At 46.3% G+C, this 23531-nt stretch overlaps 1 protein-coding gene across 1 annotated transcript; it reads left to right on the top strand.

Moving 5' to 3' along the window:
* Positions 1 to 562: 562 nt before the first annotated feature.
* Positions 563 to 21460, top strand: LOC119462491 (palmitoyltransferase ZDHHC20-B-like). Its single transcript, XM_037723837.2, has 3 exons — positions 563 to 1130; positions 17072 to 17429; positions 20914 to 21460. The coding sequence occupies exons 1-3, from the start codon at positions 685 to 687 to the stop codon at positions 21247 to 21249; spliced, it is 1140 nt and encodes a 379-aa protein (XP_037579765.2). The 5' UTR covers positions 563 to 684; the 3' UTR covers positions 21250 to 21460.
* Positions 21461 to 23531: the final 2071 nt, after the last annotated feature.

Genomic DNA, 23531 nt, shown 5'->3' with positions numbered 1-23531 from the left:
AGCGCCATCTGTCGGGTCCCCCAGTGAGTTCCATGCGCTGCCGCTTTTTATTTTAGTACCACTGTGGAAGGTAGTTTCCCTTCTCTTAAGTTGGCTCTTTATTCTATGGTACACAGATCCTACATAACATGTTCTGACGGTGACGACACATTGTGTCGCCGTTGTGACTGTCGACTCAATGCTAAACGCATTGCAGTCGACAGTCATCGTGAGATGGGCATTGCCGAATATTTTGTGACAAGAACAATTCTGCTATCTTCGTCAGGTAAATATTTTTCTGTAGGTATTATACCAGGAGATTAAAAAAGACGTGGAGACCTCGTTGTGGGTTAAAAATAGATGCACGTGCAAGTTTTTCTACGAGTGATGAAAAAAAAAAGTTTACTGTAAAGGCCATCATCATCATCATCACCACCACCACCAGCGTTTCTCTGACGTTTCACCTGTCTGTTCGAGGGACTGACAGAAAGGTCCGAGATTCAAGAAAGTAGGACATTTTGAGATAAACACTGACACCAATTGCCCTGCTGGAAGTGCTTTATTATTTATTTATTGGATTCACGGTACGGTATTGGATTTATACTTCATTCAGTAGCCTCATTAGCCAACGTCATTATCAAAATCTCGTGCTACAATCCGTGCCCACGTGCGCCGTCGCGAACCGCCCCATGGGGAAGAAGAAGAATGTTAGGCTCGCTGCTCGGAGCAGCTTTTCGAGCGTTCAAGTCCGTTTGCTTATGGACTCCGGTCGTGTTCGCTCTTTCGTTGTTCGCCGAGGCGTACTACGCCTACGTGTTCGTCTTCTGCGGTGTGGTCGTGAAGGAGGACGCCCTGTGTTTCGCGCTGGCCGCAGTGTTCCACCTGCTGCTCTTCTTCTGCCTCTGGTCGTTCGCGCAGACCACCTTCACGTCCCCGGCACGCGTGCCGCCCTACTTCCACATCAGCGACGACGAGCGCCGGGACCTGGCGCACGCCTCCCGGAACCCGACTCGCCGGGCGGCTCTGTTTGAAGCCATGGCAACCAAGCGGGGCGTCCTTACACGGGTCCCCGGCGGCGGCGGCGTCAACTACTGCGACCCGTGCCAGCGGATAAAGCCAGACCGCTGCCATCACTGCTCGACCTGCGAAAGGTGAACCGGGGGTCGTGGTCTGAGTGGGTCGATCATTTTGGAGGGACCTTAAGCGCACGCGCGGTGCATGCCAGACAGTGCATAAAGCGACAACCCGGAGGAACGAAATAAAGGTAAATGCCCTCCAAATCGGCGCGGTCAAAATGTTTATACAAAAGGCACCCGCATTCACAAAAACGTTTTATTCTACTAAGATCAGTTCCGGTCTTAGACTTTCATAATGTTAGACAGGCATACTAAGACCGTCCGGCTAGTGGCACAAAGATGTAACAAAAAAGAAAGGGTCAACTAAGTGACGCCGCTAAGAAAGACAAAGTTGAAGTATATGGCGGTGAATGACTCGACTAGTAAATGTTGAATTTATCTCTCTATTTTGTCTCTGTCTATTTCATGATCACTATTCACTGATTTCGTATCTTATTCGTATAGAATTCCACGCGCAAAACGTCGATCTTGTCATCTTTAGCGTCGACATTTGGTTGGACATTTCTTTTTCTTTCTTTTTTCTGGTGATGGTTACAAGATAGCTAGAGCTCAAGTACACCCCGCCCATGTGAAATGAGCAAACAAGTCTTTCTCTCAAAAAGAACGCAAACTCGTCGCGCGCGCCGACAGCCTGGGGCGTACAGAATCATTCGGAATATCCCGCTTTGTTTTCTGCATTGTTATAGTTTATAGACATTGCTGCTGCATTACGGTCGTTCACTTGGCGATAGAAATGTATTGTCCGTGTTCTGTTCATTTTTATTTCTGATGTCATATATATTAACTTTCCCCAGCCGAATGGCGATGGCAATGGCGATGCCTTCTCGAAGGCAATGGCGATGCCAGTTTTGCAGAGGCGTAAAACATAAAATGACTGCAAGCAATGGTAATGCAGTTGCCATTGCGGAACTTCAGGTTCAAGTGAGAGATCTAAAGGACACTGCAACTGCTATCGAGAAGAGCGTACAGCTACTGTCCGACAAATATGATACCGTGCTTGCTAGTCTGAATCGAAATGACAAAGAAATCAAGGGCATTAGGTGCCAAATTGAGGAAGGTAGGGAATGCCAGTGCAATGAACAGCTCACCGATTTTAAACGGGATATCGATGAACTTGAATGGCAGAATAGAAAACTTAACCTTGAATTTCATGGCATTCCGAAAACAGATCATGAGGTCTTCCTTGAAAAGGTGAATGCAGTTGCTTCGTCTCTCGAGCTACCGCCGTTAGAGGAGTGCGACGTCACTGCCATGCATCGTTTGCCGGCGAGATCGGACAGGGTACCCGGCATCATTTTCCTTTTATGCCGGCAATCAGTTAGGAATAAGTGGTTCGAGAGGCGCAGGCAACTGAGGTCACAGGACCCTACCGTTTACGTTCAAGAAAATCTAACAAAACAGGCAAGATGTCTTCTATGGGAAACTAAGCAGTGGGCTCGTGAGAGGAAATTTTCTTTTGTTTGGTTCAATAACGGCAAAGTACTTGTAAGGCGGAAAGAGTGTGACCGAGCTATCGTAGTCCGGTCTAAGAGCGACCTGGCATCTATTACTTAAGGTCGATCTGACCGCGGGTAAATAGTTGCTCCATCATCATGGCGATCACACCTGATGAACTACAAAACCATGTAAAGAAAGACTACCTATCCGGGCTTAAGTTTTTTCATATGAACGCTCAATCCGCAAATTATAGGCACGCGTCCCTCGAAATATTTTTTTCACAGCTCGGTTTCCTGTTTGACGTCATCATGATAACGGAAACGTGGTACACTGATGACAACGTTTTCACCTTGAATGGCTACAATGTGTTTTCCTTAAATCGCCCTTGTCGGCGTGGTGGCGGGATATCAATTTTGATAAATGAGACACTACACTGCGAACTACTTGATGACCTTACCTTCTCAGAAGTTGATTGCGAAGCATTGAGCATTTTAATGAACAACAAACTTATATCAGTTGTTTATTGTCCACCCAATGGCTGTCCTTCCACGTTCTTCAGCCATCTTGAAAAAATTTTTGATTACGGTAACTCCAATAAGCTTAATATAGTATGCGGTGGCGATTTCAACTTTGATTTGCTCACAAAGTGCTCAATGACAAGTGAAATGGTTTCGCTATATGAAAGCTTTGGCCTAATTAATGCAATTATTTCACCCACTAGAATAACCACTCATTCTTCTACACTAATTGACTTCTTACGAGCTTTGAAGTTAGCAATATATTATCTGGGACTATCTCATGTGATTTGAGTGATCACTTACCTATATTTATGGCTATCAATGAGCATGTAAAAAAAAAGAGGCCATACATACTCATACAAAGCATCACGTCTCGGAATCTAGATAACTTTCGTCGGGATCTATCAGCTATGTCCTGGGATGCAATTTTTGCAGCTAACAATGTTGATTCAGCCTTTCACATATTTCTACAGAAACTCAAGGAGGCTTACAATTTACATTTCCCATATAAAGAATTCCGACCATCTAGAAAAATTCGAAAACCATGGATCACGAAAGAATTGATAAGAAAAATCAAGGTTAAATATAAAATGTATGACGCCTTTCTCGCCTCCCATGACCCACAGTTATTAAGGAGTTATAAAGCATACCATAATAAGCTGAATAAAGAAATTCCGAATGCTAGGATTGCATATTTCAATAGCACTTTTGCGCAAGCTACAGACAACCTGTCACTCAGTTGGAAAAAAGTAAATACAATATTTGGTAGCAATAAGGCACTTCATAAACCTCTTGAGCTTAAGATTAATGGGACCTTAAAAAACGGTAAAGAACTAGCAAACATTTTTAATGATTACTTTGTAGATATGGATCATCCTCCTATTGCGGATACCAACACATGTCATCATAAAGAATCGTGCAAGGATACAGTGTTCTTAAACAGCATATCTGAGTGCGAAGTGTTCTATCTAATCTTAGGTTTGAAAAATAGTACTGCGTGTGACTACTATAACATGCAGGTCCGCTCAATAAAATTTGTTGCAAATCTTATTGTGGGGCCACTCACACGCATTTTTAATCTGTTTTGCCAGTGGTACTTTTCCAACGCAGTTACAAATCGCCAAGGTCCTTCACAAAAAAGGTGACCGGAATAATTTAAACAATTACAGGCCTATATCAATCTTGTCTGTGCTTTCAAAGGTTTTAGAAAAAGCTTTACTTTCTCGCTTGTCGTCTTTTACAAATAAACATAACCTAATAACAAATGCACAATTTGTGTTTAGGCAGTACCGGTCCACAGAGCTCGCCCTCCTCACACAGAAAGAGTTTATATTGGAAAACATTGAACGTAAAAATTTTATATTAGGTATCTTTATTGATTTCTCTAAAGCGTTTGATTCCTTGAACCACAGTCTACTTTTGCGCAAGCTACAATTATATGGCATACGTGGCTAAGCGCACAACATGATTCAGTCCTACTTGAGCAATCGTAGGCAGTGTGTAGCAATTCGTCATCACCTTTCGTCCGTGAAAACCATTTCTTGTGGCGTACCCCAAGGCAGTATTTTAGGACCTTACCTCTTTAATCTGTTCATTAATGATATCACACATATTGACCAGGAATTAAAATTTGTAATATATGCGGATGATACAAGTTTATTCATTCCGGATAGCAATCCCATGGCACTATTCCGCCGAGGGAATGAAATTCTGTCCAAACTGGCGCTCTGGGCCTGAAGTGACGGACGAACCATAAATGTGAAGAAAACCAAGGCAATTGTATTTAGATCAAAGGGCAAGCAACTTGCAGCAGTTTTTTCACTCTTTTAAATGACAACCCAATAGACATAGTCAGCAATTTCAAATCTTTAGGTGTGATATTCACTGAACATATGCTCTGGGACATGCAGACCGATTATACAATAGCAAAGCTGTCACGAGTAACAGGTTTACTTTATAGGAATAGAGATCTACTACCCATGAACATTAGGATGTTACTATATCACTCGCTTTTTCTTTCTAGCATACAATACTGCTTTCTTGTATGGGGCAATACAACTTCAACGAATATAGGAAAACTCGCTCGTGCCCAAAATAAGATAATCAGAGCTATATCTAATGTTCCATCGTACACTGCAGCGGCTCCTCTAATTAAAAGATATGGTTTAATCTCTATGGAAAACTTTTATGATTATTGCCTCAGCAAAACATTGTTAAGAGAAAAACGGCATCACTTTTCTAATCTAACTTGCCTTGCGTAACTTACATTTCCAATACACATATACAATACAAGAAATTGGGAGCGCTCCAATGTGCCACTCAACCGTACTAATTATGGAGAGCAGATGCTCAAAAGTACAATCCCAAAACTGTTAAATTACTTTAATGATCATGATATTGTGTTAGAAAATTTAACCGCACTATAACTTAAGCGTGTTTTTTCATAGTTTGTTCCTTTGTGTCGCTTTTTTCTCCCCCTATATAATCGGTTTTATTCAGTTGAACATGGCTCACAAACTTGCACTTTGCTTTAACATTGTATAAGCCAGCATGCAAGTTAATTTTTTTCTACTTTACATTTATATTATACCTGTACTAGCTGAGCGAAATACTTGTACTTGCATTATTTGTTTGTTACCTTTTTGTGCTTGCTGTAAACGGTTGCTGCTCAAACGTTTCGGGGGTGAGAACCCGTCAAGCTGCCTTATCGGCAGCTTTTTCTTTTCACCCCCCCCCCCCCATGTACACTCATACATGAATAAATGATTGATTGAATATGGACGTTGTCCAGTCATCGACATCGAAGATGGCTTTCAGTTGTTCATTCTGCTGGCAAGGTGCTACTAGCAGGCAAGAGTTTTTTACAACAGCTACTAAGCAACTATGGCGCTAATTAATGTATGCCCACTGAAATTTATATCAGACCATTCTGAAATATTCCCGATCCAGCTTTCTGTTGCTCAATACGTGCTACATAAATTTTTTTTTCCAAGTCTGAAAGAAGCCCGTAAAACCCCGCTAAATGGGCCGGGTGACTAGTCACGCGGCACTTTTTCCGTTTTTTTTTTTTTTTTATGATGGCCTACAAGTTTCCGATTGACAATCTTTACCTGATTATATTATTTGGGAAATTAGTCATTTATAACAGCTAAATATTGTTTTAGGCGAAATACTAAACATACTCTCAGTTGCTCCAAGCAACGGCAAACAACACTACTTTGGTTCTGTCCAGCTACGTGGCACTCGCATATATATTGTTACAAGCACGGGGAAAAGGGGTTTATTTAGGCGTGCTAGAGCAGGAACAGCAGGCTACGAACAACAGGAATGGCCGCTGCACAGTCGTCGTCCTTCTCTTCTTTTCTCCTTTTGATCCGCACGTCCCTTTTAAGCACTTGGACGCAACATACCTCTCCTCGCAGACAAAGCCCACTGGGAGAGTCAACTGGCTTGTCGTGGCGTGCATGATTTCAACCTGGCGACATGCGCGACTTGTGTCCGAGCAGAGCGTCGACCAGTGTTCGTGAGGCGCGCTAGAGTGTAGTTCACGTCGCTGATCTTCTCGATGACAACATACGGTCCCTCGTAGTTTGCCAGCAGCTTTTGGCACAAGCCGCGCTTCCTTGTGGGAGTCCAAAGCCAAACGAGATCACCAGGGTGATATGTAACAGGCCGATGTCGTGCATCGTAGCGTGCTTTGGAGTTTTCTTGCGATGCCAAAGTCCGAAGACGCGCAAGTCGCCGAGCCTCTTCAGTGAGGCATAGCGTATCCGCGACCGCAGGATTGTCGTGGTGGTAAAAAGGGAGGACAGTGTCGAGCGTATACCGGGGCGGGCGAGCATATAGAAGGAAGAAGGGGCTGTAACCGGTTGTCTCATGTTTGGCGGTGTTGTATGCGTAAGTAATAAACGGTAGAACTTCATCCCAATTCTTATGATCGGACGCAACATACATGGAAAGCATATTCGTGATCGTTCTATTAGTGCGCTCAGTGAGGCCGTTCGTTTGCGGATGACACGGCGTCGAGTGCCTGAGGTGCGAGTCACATAAACGTAGAAACTCTTCCACGATGTCCGCTGTGAATTGACGTCCCCGGTCGCTTATAATAACACAAGGCGGTCCATGTCGCAGAACAATAACGTGAAGTAAGAAGAGCGATACTTCGGTGGCAGTGGCTGATGGTATAGCCGCCGTCTCGCAGTAGCGCGTTAAATAGTCGGCGCAGACAATTATCCAGCGGTTCCCCTTGGATGACTGAGGAAAAGGCCCTAACAGGTCAATTCCAACTTGCTGAAAGGGCAAGCTTGGAGGCGGCACAGGTTGAAGGAGACCAGATGGGGCAGTGGTTGGACGTTTCCGACGTTGGCACTGTATGCAGCTGGCGACATACAACTCAACCGAATGTCGCATCCGGGGCCAGTAAAAACGTTCTTGAATGCGATAAAGTGTGCGCACAGTGCCTAGGTGGCCGGAGGTAGGGTCATCGTGCATAGCCCGAAGGATTGCTGGCCGGAGACGTTCCGGCACCACTAGAAGGAAGCGTGCACCCGTGCTTGAGTAGTTCCTTTTGTACAGGAGCCCGTCACGTACACAGTAGCTGCTTGTTGCAGTAGAACGGGCTGAAGTGAAGAGTGCCTCCAATTTGGTGTCTGTCCGTTGCTCTGCTTTGAAGGCATCGATATCAGGAAAAGCGGGTGTCACAGAGGCAACGAGGTGATCAAAATCGTCTGCGTCGCAGTCCGTCGTGGTAAGCGGCATACGGGAAAGGCAGTCTGCGTCAGCATGTTTTCGGCCACTCTTGTAGGACACAGTGAAGTTATATTCCTGCAACCTCAAAGCCCAACGCGCAAGGCGACCACAAGGGTCGCGAAGGTTCACGAGCCAGCACAGGGAATGGTGGTCTGTGACGACTAGGAATGGGCGTCCGTACAAGTAAGAGCGAAATCGCTGAACAGCAAAGATTACAGCGAGGCATTCTTGCTCTGTCACTGTGTAATTGCGTTCCGGTTTGCTTAATGAGCGGCTTGCATAAGCAATCACGTGCTGACGGTCGTCATAGCGTTGGACCAATACGGCACCCAGACCAACGCCACTAGCATCTCGTGGATTTCTGTCGGCGCAGTTGGGTTGAAGTGGCGAAGGATAGGTTGGGAGGTCAGCAGGAACTTCAACTGACGAAATGCAGAATCGCACTCGGGTGTCCACTCAAACCGTGCATCTTTATGTAGCAGATTTGTCAGAGGATAGGCGACGTCAGCAAAACCAGGAATAAATCGGCGAAAGTAAGAGCAAAGGCCCAGAAAATTACGAACTTGCTTCACTGACTGCGGTGCACTGAATGCCTCAACAGCTGCCGTCTTGAGGGCATCAGGCCGGATACCGTCTTTGTCAACAAGATGGCCCAGCACAAGGGTTTGACGGTCACCAAAGTTGCATTTCTTGGAGTTCAGAACCAGACCAGCGTTCTTGATGCAGTCAAGGACAATATCCAGGCCGGTATTGTGCTCATTGAATGTGCGCCCGAATATAACAACGTCGTCAAGATAGCACATACAGATGTTCCACTTTAACCCACGCAGAATGGTGTCCATGAACCTTTCAAAGGTTGCTGGAGCGTTGCACAACCCAAATGGCATCACATTGAATTCGAATAATCCATCCGGAGTTATGAAGGCTGTTTTCTCCTTGTCTGCTGGGTGCATCGGGATTTGCCAATATCCTGAGCGTAGGTCCACTGAAGAAAAATAAAAGGCCGAATGAAGGCAGTCAATTGCATCATCAATCCGGGGCAGCGGATAGACATCCTTCTTAGTCACGGCGTTTAATCTTCGATAATCGACGCAAAATCTCCAGTTGCCGTCTTTCTTTCTGACGAGTATGACCGGAGCTGCCCAAGGACTCGAGGACTCTTGTATGATCCCATTTTTCGTCATGTCACTCACTTGTTCCCCGATTATCTTGCGCTCGTTAGGCGACACGCGATAAGGCTTTTGCCTGATCGGTCGCGCAGATCCCGTATCGATAGTATGGCGTGTTCGAGACTTGGGAATCGAGAACGCTTTGTCCGGCTGCGCAAAGTCAAACACTGACAGATGCTTAGAAAGCGTATCCACCAAGGTATGGCGCTCCCTTGTGCTGAGCGACTTGTTTATCATAGACAGAAGCTTTTTGTCCGAGACGTGGCGAAGGTCAGCAGGTTCACACGGTGGGTCTGTTAGTACGGCTATGGACGAAGACGTGTATTTAGTAAAGTAGGCAAGTTTCAAGTCGTTTGGAAGCGAGACGGGTTCTGCCGAGCAATTGGTCGTCCACAAGCCAGCACGCCCGTTGCCGATGGATACCACACAATGAGGGACAAAAACGTTCTTCTTCACACAATTTAGATGCATTGGCTCTACGGAGGCATCGAAACTGTCTGGAACATCACCGCGACATACAACCGGCACGCACACAGAGGTAGACGCAGGCACAACAGTATCTGCGGATACACAAAGTTCACCTTGACAGCAAGTCTCCTCTAAGAGCCCGGACGAAACATGGCCATCGACGAAAACTTCCCCCGTGCGACAATCGACTGGTCGCACCACACTGTCGCAAAAAGTCGATGCCCAAAATCACTTCGTGCGTCGATCGGGGAATAACTACAAATTCCGTCGCGAAAACTCCACCAGCCAAGGATACTTCAGCAGTGCACACACAAACAGGACGCAACGACTCGCCGCTCACTCCACAAAACGTTGCAGCCTGGTCCCACCGAAATACAACTTTGCGCCCCAACCGACCTTTAAAACTGAGACTCATTACGGATACAGTTTTGCTCCGGTATCCACTAAAGCCATTACAGAAACACCATCAACAAGTACATGCACTTTGTTCTTAATCATAGCAACTGCAGGGGGCATTTCTGTCGATAGCACGTGTCGAGCGACCTCACCCCCATCGGTCGCGCTAGCTAGTTTTCCGGTTGCGAAGACGAGGTGGAGCGGCGCACTGGCGATGGAGATTGACGTAAACGAGGTGCACGAGAGGAAGGTGGTGGCGTCAAGCTCCTGTCAGATGCCGGCGAGCGGCTCCGAAAGCTTCTCGGCCAGTAATCGTTGCCGGGAGGAGCGCCAGCTGAACAAGAGGTGGTGTACGGCCGTTGAGTTGCCCTCACAGGAAGTGTGGTCCTGGTTGAAAACCTGGCTCGATCATTCCACGTTGTTGGGCGACGATTGCAAAACCTCGCTATGTGGCCCGCGACACCGCATTGGAAACACACCGGCAGAGGCCGCAAATTTCGATGTTCCTCCATGTAGTCACGCATGTTGCTGTCGATTGCATAGCCAGCAGGTGGGTCACATGCATCATGGCTATATATAGGTATCGGCTGCCGGGAGACGTTCGTGCGGCGAGGGCGTTGGACGTAGTCATGATAGCTCATGGTCCCTCTAGTTTGTGGGGTAGACCTATACTCAATGGTCGCTGCGTGAGGCGTCGGTTGCCAAGCGGTCGAAACGGCCGTGTTGCTCATCTCGTGTGGTGAGTACGCACCAGTGATGCCGGGTGTGCGATGGTAAATCTCTTCGCGATGGACCAACTCTTCGCGAACAATCTGCCGTATTGTTGATGGAAGGTCAACACACGAGCTCGGCTCTACACTTGCCACCGTTGTGACATTAGCCAGGCGACCAAACTTCGGTATTATTCGTCGCATCTTCAGCGTCTCAAAGGTCCTGCAGTGGCGAATGACGTCAGACACGGTATCCAAGCTTTCTTTGCCGATCAGAAAATTGTAGACGTCTTCGGCTACTCCTTTCAACAAATGTCCAACTTTGTCATCTTCAGACATTTGAGAGTTGACTATCTTACACAGTTTTAACACTTCTTCAATATAAGTTGTACAGGTTTCGCCGGGAACCTGAGCTCTTTGCGAAAGCATCTGTTCAGCGCGTTTCTTTTTTGCACTAGAATCTCCAAAACACGCTCTGAGTTCCTCGACGAAAAGCTCCCATGAAGTGAGCGTATCTTCGTGATTCTCATACCAGACGAGCGCTGTGTCGGTAAGGGAAAACACAACATTGGACAACTGTGCGGTCGAGTTCCAACCATTAGACCGGCTCACCCTTCGGTAGTTCGTGAGCCACTCGTCGACATCTTCTCCGGCTTTTCCTCCGAAAGTCAGTGGCACCCGATAGTATTGACACGGAACGCCAGGTGCTTGCCTTGAAACTGCGTCAGAGCCGTCGGGAATCTGGCAGGCGTATTCAGGCATGTCAGGTGAGGGTGGCGGAAGTCCGGCAAGTCGACGGCTTCGGCGAAGTTGTAGCAGCGTAGGCTCCGTGGTTACGAGGTGTACCCAGCACCGTCCACCAATTTGTTACAAGCACGGAAAAAAGGCGTTTATTTAGGCGTGCTAGAGCAGGAACAGCAGGCTACGAACAGCAGGAATGGCCGCTGCACAGTCGTCGTCCTTCTCTTCTTTTCTCCTTTTGATCCGCACGTCCCTTTTAAGCACTTGGACGCAACAATGTATATATATATTTTTTATTTCGGCACAAGTTAGATGCCACACCCTGTATACATATTCCTTCGGCATTTCCTAGTAATTTGTCGTAAATACAGAGTTAATAAATACTCACTTAAAGGACAGTCAGCAACGTTGCACTTTTACTTTTCATAAAAAGATTTCAACCGCCTGTCAAAAGGACATGTGCATGTTAGGTATTATCTGCAAAAGCATAGAAAGTAAGGAAAAACTATGACTTCACCATTGCTCACGAAACATGCGGCACGTCGAACGTCCCGTCAAACACATCGCAGTGCATTCGGTAAAGTGGCCGGGTGCATCAAAGATATCCAGTCTGATATGAATGAGAACAACACGGGCTAAGCAGAGGGATTTATTCACCCGCAACTCAGTTTCACGGCTCTTTTTTTTTTTTTTTTGTCCCATGTTCGATCACCGCGCCAGAGCATTTTTTGTTCTTCGACTACTGAGAATTTTTCTTGCTGACCAGCCTCTATCGGTCTCATCCGTAACTTCGGGCTACGATCGGGAGTATGGCAGCTTTTTTTCTTTTTTTTTTTTTTTTGCAGGAACGTGCCTCTAACTTGCAGGCTTCCGCAGAAGTTTTTTGCGATAGCATCAACGTCATGGAAGTAAACGCAACTTGCAACACAATATTAAATTAAAAGCGTCAATACCAACTTGTAGCTTGTCGGTAGACATTAAGGACACCATTCGAGGATTACTCAAATTTTGAAGCGACGGAATTCTCTTCCTGCCACTGGTTCAACGCTCGATCACACGCTTTTCTGACTAAAACACCGATGATAGTGCTTGGCGTTTTCACTCTCGTACAGCTCTGTCAAACCTGGTATTTGTTCATTTTCTTTTTGCCTTGTTTATATACACTGTACGTCGCATCGTATTTCACTTTTCAAGTTACGTGATCCTTGAAAACTGCATCCTCATACGTGCCTGCAGAAACAGAATCAGAATCAGAATCAAATTTTATTACTACATACGAAGTTGTTACAACATGTAATATACAGGGGGAGGTCCCGGAGTCCGAGACTGAATTGGGACCTCCTGTACATGGATACATGAAAGGAAAAGTTAACTTAGTTAATGCAGCGACAGTAATAAATACAACTATAAAAACAAAAAGGCAGCAATTATAAAAACAGTAAAACACGAATTAAATAAATTAAGCAACATAGGGAAACATGAACAAATTGAACAGAAAATGGGCTTGCTTAAACAGTTTCATACGTAGCATGATATAAACTGCAGTATGTATAAATGAAAATACAAAGGCATGCACTATGCGGCACAAACAAAAAAAATGTTATGTAAGGCTCGGTTGGTTCAAAACGAACTTTTTGAATTCAGTAATAAATGAATGTAGTGTCATTAATTTTAAAACAAATGGTAGCGAGCTCCATAATGAATAAAGATGTTTATACAGTAAACCCTCGTTAACTCAAACTCTGATATCTCGAATTATCGGATAACACAATTTTTTTCCCTAGCACGCTGTCAACTCCGCGGGTTTTTCACCCCTTAGCTCGAAACGCCACTGCGCCGTACTCCGGATATATCGAAACCGGGACTGCGAAAATGCTGAAAGAAAGACAGTACCCAAACTTTTTTTTGCACTTTTTTTGCGCAGCTGTGGTATTGGCAAAAGTCCTCGGCCGGCTGATCCCATTGATTACGTGGGCGGACCATCGCTACGATCGCTGACGCGTGCAAAGAGTGCGAGAAAGAGTGGCGTGAATCAGAGGCGAGCTCACCGGCACTTGTAAACGCGCCAGCCACGCACGGCAGTGCCAAGGTGTATATAAACTGGTAGCGAAGCTTCCATAGAAGCCCCCCATGAGAAGAAAATGGCGGCTCGTTGCAACCGTCGCCATCTGCGTATCGGGGGGACAACTAACAACAAGCAAAAAATAAAAAATAAAGTGACGTCACAACCGAAAATGGCAGTGACGTCAAGATCTTATGCTTATTTGCGCGAATGTTTGAATTTCATTAGCGTCGGTCATTTCGACCGCTAGGCCAGCAGTTATTTTTGTTTTGAGGCTGAGGTTAGCTTGCACCTCGCCTCAGCTGAAGTTCCAGAGTGTCATTAAACTATAGGAATGTCTTAATGTGAACATAATTAGGCTATTATTGGCGGCTATTGCTCCAGTAGGTTCCTTAGGAAGGTCAGCGAATAGGATGAAATAAATGACAGTGCCACAGAGGTTTCGAAAGAAACTTCACTTTTATTCGTCTAGAATAATGCAACCAATATAGATGACCAAACAAAACATGTTTCAATGGATGAAAAGTGTTATGGTCAGCACACAGTCGTAATGTTTAGCAACGTATGCGAAACCTTTCTACATAATCATTCGCAATTCCGTGCGACACCATGTATTCATATCCAACAGTTATCAGACAAGACAACATTGTCCCCCATTATAATTTAAAAAAACATTCGACTTACTAATTTTGCTCCCCGTCGGACACTCTGTTACGGAGAGCACACGAACATAGCACGACGTTTCTTCGCGGGTCGTTCCGCCGTTATCGTCACGACGAGACACAGCGCGTCGGATGCCGTAGCGGGAACTTGCATGATAACAAAAAGCCTGCACTCACACCTTTCGGCAATAAATGCCGTGCGCTAGGTCACGCGAAATTTCAATTGAAGCAGCACGCCACACTTTCAACAAACACGCAAGGAAATACAATACTCGGATGAAACCGCCTCGTTCAAGTGTGCAACGCCATTCCGCACGACATAATAGCTGGTTTGCACAGTCTTACCAAGTCTTGCGCCAGAATCACTGGTTGGTAGGGGCCACGAAGAACGAACTAATAAACCGTGAAATAGAAACAAAATTAACATTTGTTGTGTTGTGTTATTTGAACTGGAATATTTACTCGTACGACAATATTCTAATGAAAAATTGTCGAAAAATTTTTTTTCATATAGGAATATTTTTTTTCATGTAGGAATATTTGCACGGGAATATTTACTCGTACGACAATATTCTAATGAAAATTTTTCGAAATTTTTTTTTCATATAGGTTTTCTAGTTTCAGTGTTTGTCCCCCCCCCCCCCCCCCTCACCTAGTCACGCTTCAATGGTGCCCACTACTAACTCACAACTAAATCTTTATTGGGAATAACAAACATATATATAAGTGATTGCGAAAACCGTAGCAAAGAAAACATCACATGGTCAAAAGGATAGCAGTTACCAGACAAATCTAATCAGGAAATGGTGAAGCCGCTAAAATTTAAACAAGAAAAAAGAAAGAAGAACTCTACTTCGCACTGACGCACGTGCTGAGCAAATATTGAAATTCACTTTGTGACAATGATAATGATGCCTGGCTAACACAAGTTTCTCCTAGTCTTTTAATGTGAAATGCCTCAATGATTTCGCGTGTAGTTTGGCATTTATGTCTAGAAAGGACTTTTGTGTCCTCAAACAATGGCCTACAACCGCACGTAAAACAATGCGAGGCTAGATGAGAAGCGTTGGGATTGTTAAGGGAATGCTGATGTTCATTTAGTCTAATATTGAGGCATCTGGCGCTCTGTCCAATATAAGCTTTACCGCACTTGAGTGGAATGTGATAGACTATGCCTGTGTCACAATGTGTTAAAGGGGACACGTGCCTAACGCCACAATCATTTTTTCTTCTTTTTACTCCCCCCCCCCCCCCCCCCCCCCGCTCAAGTTTCCTTTTTATGATAGGGCACATCCTTGACAACTTACGGGGAGCCGAAAAAAACCGTATTGACGTCGTACCTACTGGCTACATTCCGTAAACCATGTGACAACTTGTGCACATAGGGCACCACTGCAAACCGTTCTTTTTTCTGTTTTTCTTGCTGTTTTTTTGCAGCACCCTTGACCCATTTTGAAAGCTTTTCGCAGGTTAGGGATAACAAATGTGCTGGATATCCAGCTTTCTTTAGCCTATCTAGCTGTTGCGAAAAACTTTGTTGCATACAGTGTGTACATGACTTAGCGATAGCGGACCTAAGTGCTGAATAAACAATCCCCTGTTTTACAAGTTTCGAATGGCAAGAAGAAAAATCAAGTAGTGGTTTTTGTGCCCTTGGCGAATAGCACCAACAGACATGTTCCTTATGATATCTCTGGCGATAGGTTTTGGCACGCCTTTCGTTCCAAGCTTCCCGACCTATTTAGATGGACCTTGGCAGTGCCTTGATGCCCGGTGCTCGGAGGCAGCTGTTGTGCGTGGCTGCACTGGCGGTGGTCACGTTACTAAGCAGGGCGGTGGCGAGCGCTTTCCCGCGGCGTTTGCTCGCAACGCGCGGCATGGCGCTTTCGAGAGATACAGATCTTGAGGCCATTGCTCAGCTGACTGCAAACGGCGAAAACGATTTTGGAAGTCGGAAATACGTCGCAGACATCAAGCTTTGGACACCACCTGGTGTCCAAAGGTGAACAATGACCTCAAGGTCTGTGTTTTTATCTACAGGGCGCATTCGCTCAGGCGTGGCTTTGACGTTTTGTCATGTCCGGTATGTCCTACCACTTTTTTTAAGCGCCGTGATTTTGTAGCAATGGATTATCCGGTGCTGTTCATTTTCGCGCTTTGTCAGTGGTCAGAACGACGCTCTGTGGACGCTCTCCTCGGTCGTAAACTCCGGGGAACCGAGCACGTTGGCGGCATTTTAGCGTGACTGAGCTTCGAACACGGTGTAAACATGAATCTGCGTTTGCGCTTATATGTTAGAGGTTCGCCGTTGCCGATATGCGACCGACGTGTCGGTTGCTGGATCGCACATAATATCGCAAAAATTATCTACTAAAAGTACCGCTCCTGGTACATTGTGCTTTTGTGATGAAGTCGGCGGTTACCGGCGTCATATTATAAAGGCGTCATGTTGGCTTTATGCGGTGGTTATGCTTATATTTTCGGGAACTCGGCTATCTCGAAATTCCGCTTATCTCGAAATTTTTTCCAGTTTTTACTCCTTCGAGTTAACTGGGTATTACGGCACATTTGATGTCATTTTTGTGGTTATTTTTATTTTGTGTACTCCACTCCCCTATGTAAAGCTTTGTGCACTTGAGGCTAAATAAATAAACATATAAATAAATAGAAGATTAAACAGATGATTGGGCCTATAGTGTACGCCCGTTATTGCAAGACACAGCAAACTACGGTCTAACCATTAATTAGGTCAGCACGACACTTTCTTCTTTGATGGTGTGTTAGTATTGCGCCCTCAAATATCAGCTGCTAAGCACAATGTCGCGGGATCAAATCCCGGTCGCGGCGGCCGCATGTCGACGGCGATGAAATGCAAAAATGCCTGAGTCCCGTGCATTGGGGGTACGTCAAAGATCCCCTGGTTGTCAAAATTGTTTCGGAGTCCCCCTCTACGGCGTGACTCACAATCATATCGTGGTTTTGGCACGTAAAGCCCCAGAATTAATTCTCAAAGATTGTCCACTAAGCGGCGTGGTCCTTCGCAGGTGCATCCTGAAGATGGACCACCACTGCCCGTGGTTCAACAACTGCGTCTGTTTCAATACGTATAAGTTCTTCCTGCTCACGCTGTTTTACATCGGCCTGCTGTGCGTCTACGTGTTCTTCAGCGTGTCCGTCTACATGTGGCGCCAGAACATGCACCACCGGCTGCTTTTGCAGTCGCTGCACACCATGTTCCTCATGACTGTCGGAGCGGCTGCATTCCTCTCGGTCGGCTCCTTCCTCTGCGTGCACCTCAATTGGGTGTCTCGCAACTGCACCACCTTGGAGTCGTCCCGAGCCCCGACTTTCAAGGAACGTGGCGACTCATTCGACCTCGGCAGGCTCAGAAATTTTGCTGAGGTGAGCAGGAGATATGGCCGAGACGACTTTGTTGGCACCACGTGTACTCAACTTGTACTGCCGCCTCAAGTATCGACAAAGGCGCATTTCAAACAACTTCGGTGCTCTCTCTGTCTAAGTTTTAGTTTCTTCTTTTATTACGCCGACAGAGCCTATGGAGACTTCGCCAAGTCTGTAAATACTTTCCCGAAGTTCATAAATACCTAGTTGATAGTTATGCAGCATGGAAACATTAACTGATGGACATTTTTGCTGACTGAACGCAGCAACTGCTCCTTTTTTTTTTTTTTTGAAAAAGAGTTATTGACTACTATGCCGGGGTGAGCAAGAGAAACTAAGGTGGCGAAAACATGGGCAGGCCATGTTCGAACCTATAAGATCAGCTCTTTTTACGTTGACTTGTTGTGCGGGCAGACCTTCACCCCAAATCAGTATACTCAGGTTCAATACAACTGTTGTTTTCATCAAGTTACTTCCGTCTTCGTCTTACGTTATGCCGACAGCTGCGCTATGCAGACTTGGTTCTCGCTGGCAGTTTTGTGGCGCCCGCAGAGATTGGGCAGTTCTTAAGTAATAATTTCAAAAATTCATGCTGATGAGGACACATTTTGCCATCAGACGTAACTTGTTGGAGTAATATAGAATACAAATTAAAGCGATCGCAGAAAAAAGTCAGCGCCCAACAAATTCCAGCCGCTTTCTGAGCTCGCGGTGTAGTAGTTCGGCCTCTCGGTGGCTTGTCGTCCTCGCAATCTTCGAAGGCATATTAGTATGCCCCACCCTCAGATATCAGGAGCAATGGCAGACTGGTTTTCTCATTCGTGGACATATCGTGTGAAATGCTTCCGCGCTGTTTGTCAGACAATTTCGCGGTACTGTGACATGTGTTGTTGAGCAGTGTACGGACTGTGTTTGTCTACAATTCCCAATAGGCAACTCACGCTTATTAGGGGGGGAGTGGTTTGTGGCATTTCCCTAGGCGCTAATTTGAAATTCCCGGAGGAATGCGGAGAAAATTCTCGTATCCAGTCGCCGCAATGAGAGATCCAAGGCGGTGTCATTTGTGCGGCACAAGACCAAATGCAGGAGGAAAGAGATCCGTAAATGACTAACATTTCCATGCGATATGGTTGAGTTATGACCGGTATACTGAGATTACCTGTGATACGAGCAGGCTTTACTCGAAAATTTGATCCGGTCATTCACTTACTTGGAGGAGGACTTACCGAAAACACGTTTGTTTCGACGTTTAAGCTGGTGTCTGACCCTGGCTGGCTCCCACCGAAACACCCGAAAATAAAGATGCTTTCATACGTTCGTGCTCTTTTAAGTGGGTGTCCCACGTAACTTGAGCCAAACATTAAAATAAAATATGCAAATGCCACGTAGCTGGACGGAACCAACGTGATGTTGTTTGCCGTCACTCGGAGATACTCAGATTATTTATTTTTGCATGTCGCCTAATTACATGATTACTCTTAATAAATGATCAACTTCTCAGGTGGTATAATTAGATGAAAAGTGTCAAGCAGAAAATTGTAGAGCAACATGAAAAACTCCCGCTACAGCTTTTTGTTGCTCAATACGGGCTACATAAAATGTCGCAGTTTCGCCCGAAAGGCGTAGCATCGATTGCGATAGCAAATTAGTAGAGAGCTATTCGGAGTAGGGATAGTGGTTTTATCGGCTGCATAAACTTGGACACATTCGCTTACTAACTGAATTAACAATCGTGGTGTCAGCGCGCACAAGCAAACATGAATAGATCACACTGAATGACCGCAGACAACGACTGTCAAAATACTGGCAGCAAGCGCAGCCGCCGGGGCGAAGGCTCGCGCGGTCTATCGCTTCAACGGAAACTGAGCGGCGAATGCACAGCGCATACAAAAGTCAGAGCCGTGTGGAGATAAGAGACGGTGCGGGCGACCGCAAATGCAGGGCAAAGCGCAGAGGAGTTGTGCAGAGGAGAAGTTGTTGGCAGAGGAGAAGCTGCCCCCCCCCCTCCTTCCCGCGCTGCCTTCCCGCTTTCTTGCTTTCGCGTGGGAGATTGAGTGGCAAGATACGCCTTTGGCGCCGGAGCACAGCGCCGCCCCGCCTCCCTCCCTCCCATACCCCCACGGCCTTTCGCGCAACGGTCGCGTTTGCTTTCAGCCGTGCGTTCGCTCTCCGTGATAGCGCGCGGGGGAGTTCGCCCTCCGTGATAGCGCGCGTCCCCCGCGCGCTTTCGCTCGCGCATACGGCGCGCGGCGACGATTTATCGCCCTTGGAATCTATATGGAACCTCACGGCGACGGCGACGCCGACGGCAGAAATCCGGTTGAAGTGCCCATATAATTGCTATCGCAATAAAAGTGTTTTTCCGAGCGTGAAAGAAGCCCGCAAATACACGCAAATCTGCCGCGCGACTGGACGCTCGAAGCACTTAGCGTGTATTCACGGGCTTCTTTCACTCCCGGAAAAACACTTTTATGTAGCACGTATTGAGCAACAAAAGGCTGTAGCGGGGGTTCATACAACTTAAACATGTTGCTCATCAAAAGGTCTAACCCTTTAACTGCCACTACAGAGTTAAATCGTCAAACCACCCACGCGCACCCCCTGCTACTCCCGAGCATACTCGTGTTGCTTTTTAAACTCACTCCGTGCCACTCCCGAGACGACTCGTGCAAAAAAAAAAAAATCGCCTGCGCATCGCCTGCGCAGATGCTGCATGTCCAATTATATTTTCATATTGATGCTAAACGACAGCGCCGACGCGTTAACGTGACTACACGAATTCCAAATTATTTCCTTCTAGCCACCTTAGCCCATTAGCGTCATCAAAACGTGATGCAATGTATCTGGTTCCTTTAAACTGCAGACTCTGTCAAAACTTGCCAAGTAATTTAGTGGCGCTTTTTTCGCTGTCGAATCGTTTCTGGCTTACGGAAACCTTCCTCCACTGCACAACGTATGCTTTTGGTGTTGTGAAAGGGTAATCGATAAATACATCCTAACCTGTTATTCCTAATTACAAATCCATAAACATAAGGCTGCTTAAACCATGTGGCAACAGGCCAATAGGTCACATTCACTGACGGCAATGGAAATTCTGCACCATTTCTTACAGAATGACTCAGCATAAAATTGTGGCTTCTATTCCTGGCCATAGCAGTGGCTTTCCGATGGGGATGCAATGCAGAAGTGCTTACATACGTACAATTATGAGCATTTATAAAGCGTCAGTTGTTTAAAATTCAACAGGAAGGCTCGTCTTTCATTTTGCAAGGCAATCATAAAATGTGCGAATTGGCATCTGTAATTTTTTGCTGCGCAGTGTTCAGCGACAAACCGCGAGTTGGAATAGGTTCGTGAATTACAGTGCAAAATTAAGAACCGACAAAACGAAACTTCTTCCCGCTTGTCTCTGTCATTTTACGCACTAAATCACGAACGAGAAATATCGTCAACTTGTGATCAGAAACTTCTATTTCTCCACCAGGTGTTCGGTTCACGACCGGACCTGTGGCTCGTTCCAGTGTTCACCAGCCTCGGCGATGGATCTCGGTTCCCGACGAGGCTCCACCCGGACAGGAACAGTATCGGCCCGGCACCAGCGCCGCCTCCTAGTTCAGCCGCGACGAAGGACGGTGGGGACAAGGACGCAGAAACGGAGTCGGCCTTGACCACGACAGCGACGACCACCGCCGATAAGTTCGCGAGAGACGTGGCTTCAGCTCCTCCCTTAGCTGTGACCCCGGAGAGAGCGGGCCTTCCCCATCCTACGAAGCAGTCGGCGGGGCGCTCCGCTCACGGAGCACCCTCACGGAAAGCGTGAATGCCATTCTGTGCCAGCCTGTTGTTGACCTGTCGTGCCGACCAGGACTACAACATGGTCCCATCCGTGAAGGTACACTGTGAACGTGGGTGTATCGGGAAGACCGACAGAAACCGTTGCTGCTGATTGCGTCGACGCTTACAGAGCACGCACTCGGACGTGTGCTGCGGCGCTATGTTCGCAGACTATATTTGTGTATTCCACTAAATTAAATTTATTGTACTACATAATGAAGTCAGTTTATGTGCAATTGTTCATGCTGGCTTTCTATTGTTGCTGTTTTCGTATAGCGTGCGCTTTTCTTGAATATCAAATTGCAGCGACCAATTTTAGATTATAGCAGATTTGCACAACGTGTCAAAGTGCGTTAAAACATTAAATGTTTAACATTAAAGCGGTAGAGCTGCACATAAGATACACACCATCGATGTGCAATTCCATTTCACCATTTCACGAAATGACGTAACACCGCCATTCCCAAGAAGCAAGGCAACTTGCTCCGTGCGAGAATCGCTTAAGTTCAATGTCAAATACTGAGGGCAACCCGCCGGTCTTCTATAGCGTTCTCTGGCATTATGAACATAAAGTATACCTTCAGGTAGATATATACCGCCTTTAGACACGATGTACGCATTTCTGTACACGGCCTGCTTTATGCCAGTTCAATGCTGCAGTGGCAAAGAAAAAAATCATGCACATTGGCGTGCAGATGAATCGAAGCTATACTTACTATAGGAAATGCTTAGGATATCACCCTCAGGCGCGGATCCAAGTTTTTACAGCGAAGCTATGGCTAGTATCACGGGATTTCTTCATGGCCTAGCATCGACAGAGGCTACAAGCGCTCGGCAATGTGAAGCGAACAGTACATACATTCTTTGGGATCACGCATACGGAACAGCATCCGTTTCAATAAAGAGCAAGCTAAAAACAAGCATCCGAGCCACATAATGGGCGATAAGGCGCTCCTGATGATAATTCGAAGCCCGTGTCGCTCCCCGCATACGTTTCCCGGTAAAGAATACTGATGCGCAAGCTGCAGCGGCGACGACAACTTGCGACATGGGGAGTGACGTCCCTAGCATTTCGTATATGAAATAACCAGCCTGCCAACTGATTTCAATGTTTTTGCAGCACCGCTATTGGCGGCGGCGGGCTGTCAAAATTACCGTTACTTCTATTACTACCATTACTCTAAAGCCATAAAGCATTGCATATCGCCCTCAGCAGTTTTAGTGGTTGTTTTCATGAAACGGAATCATGAAAGATCCACCGACAACTGCTGCGTGTAGCCGTCAGCCGTGGGTCTATACATGTATATGCCGTTTCTGCAGCACAGTCAATTGCGCAAGCACTTTTGCTGTATTCCCGGCAGTTAAGCGTAATTTCCAACATTTGGCTACACAAAATTCTTTAAATTATGTATGTGCGCGGTGGCATTTCGCAAATTCGCATGCTGACAGCTGCTTTGTTGCAATCTGCCCCGTGCTGGCTGCGCGCTCCGAAAATACTTTGAGTTGGTATTCGCTGGCCTTGACGGAGCCCTTTGTTAACCTTGGCTGGTTAACCTCATTAATTCGTTCGGGACGCTCGGCAGGTGAACGAGCCGCGTTGCTTACCCTACATGTATAGGTTGTAAATACCTCACTTGTATACTGGGAGACAGCGTTTCTCTTGCGTATTTCACGCGTCGGACAGCACGTATCCAACGCTCCCGTCGTACGCGTGATACGGCTTTCCGGGGAACCAATACAACCACACATCAGGAATACGACCCTCACGTTCATGACAATTTATCAAGCAACAATAACAGCGGCTACCGCGCTTCGGAACCGCGCGCTGCTCAGCGTACTCTTCAGGTTCCCGTGATTTCGACTCCGTTTGTCGAAAGAGAGAGCGCTCGCTTTCCATATGCGACAATGCAGGCGGCAGCGCACAAGGTCGTGCGTACATTTCAAGCACTTTTCGAGTCTGAAAACTACTCAAAGCATTCAATACAACGCACAAAGCGAGCGAGACCTCTAACTCAAGGGACGCCGTCCATCTTAACCTAACCAGCCAACTTCGTTGCATGCCACGAGGCTGCGTCATGGTACTTTCAAAACTCCAGCGCGTCAGACCCATTCTCGTCGTATTTGGTTGTCACCTTTAGCCGCATGAACTAAAGTCCCTAGATATTTTTGCTTTTCTTGAAAAACGCGCAGAAACTCTAGGGACTTTAGCATGAACGAGTGACGGAGAGGGGCATGGTGGCCTTTAATCCATAAACAGCTGATCCCATT

This window comes from Dermacentor silvarum, chromosome 8 (assembly GCF_013339745.2).
Source record: "Dermacentor silvarum isolate Dsil-2018 chromosome 8, BIME_Dsil_1.4, whole genome shotgun sequence".
Taxonomy (NCBI): Eukaryota; Metazoa; Arthropoda; class Arachnida; order Ixodida; family Ixodidae; genus Dermacentor; species Dermacentor silvarum.
This window is presented reverse-complemented; position numbering and strand designations above follow the sequence as displayed.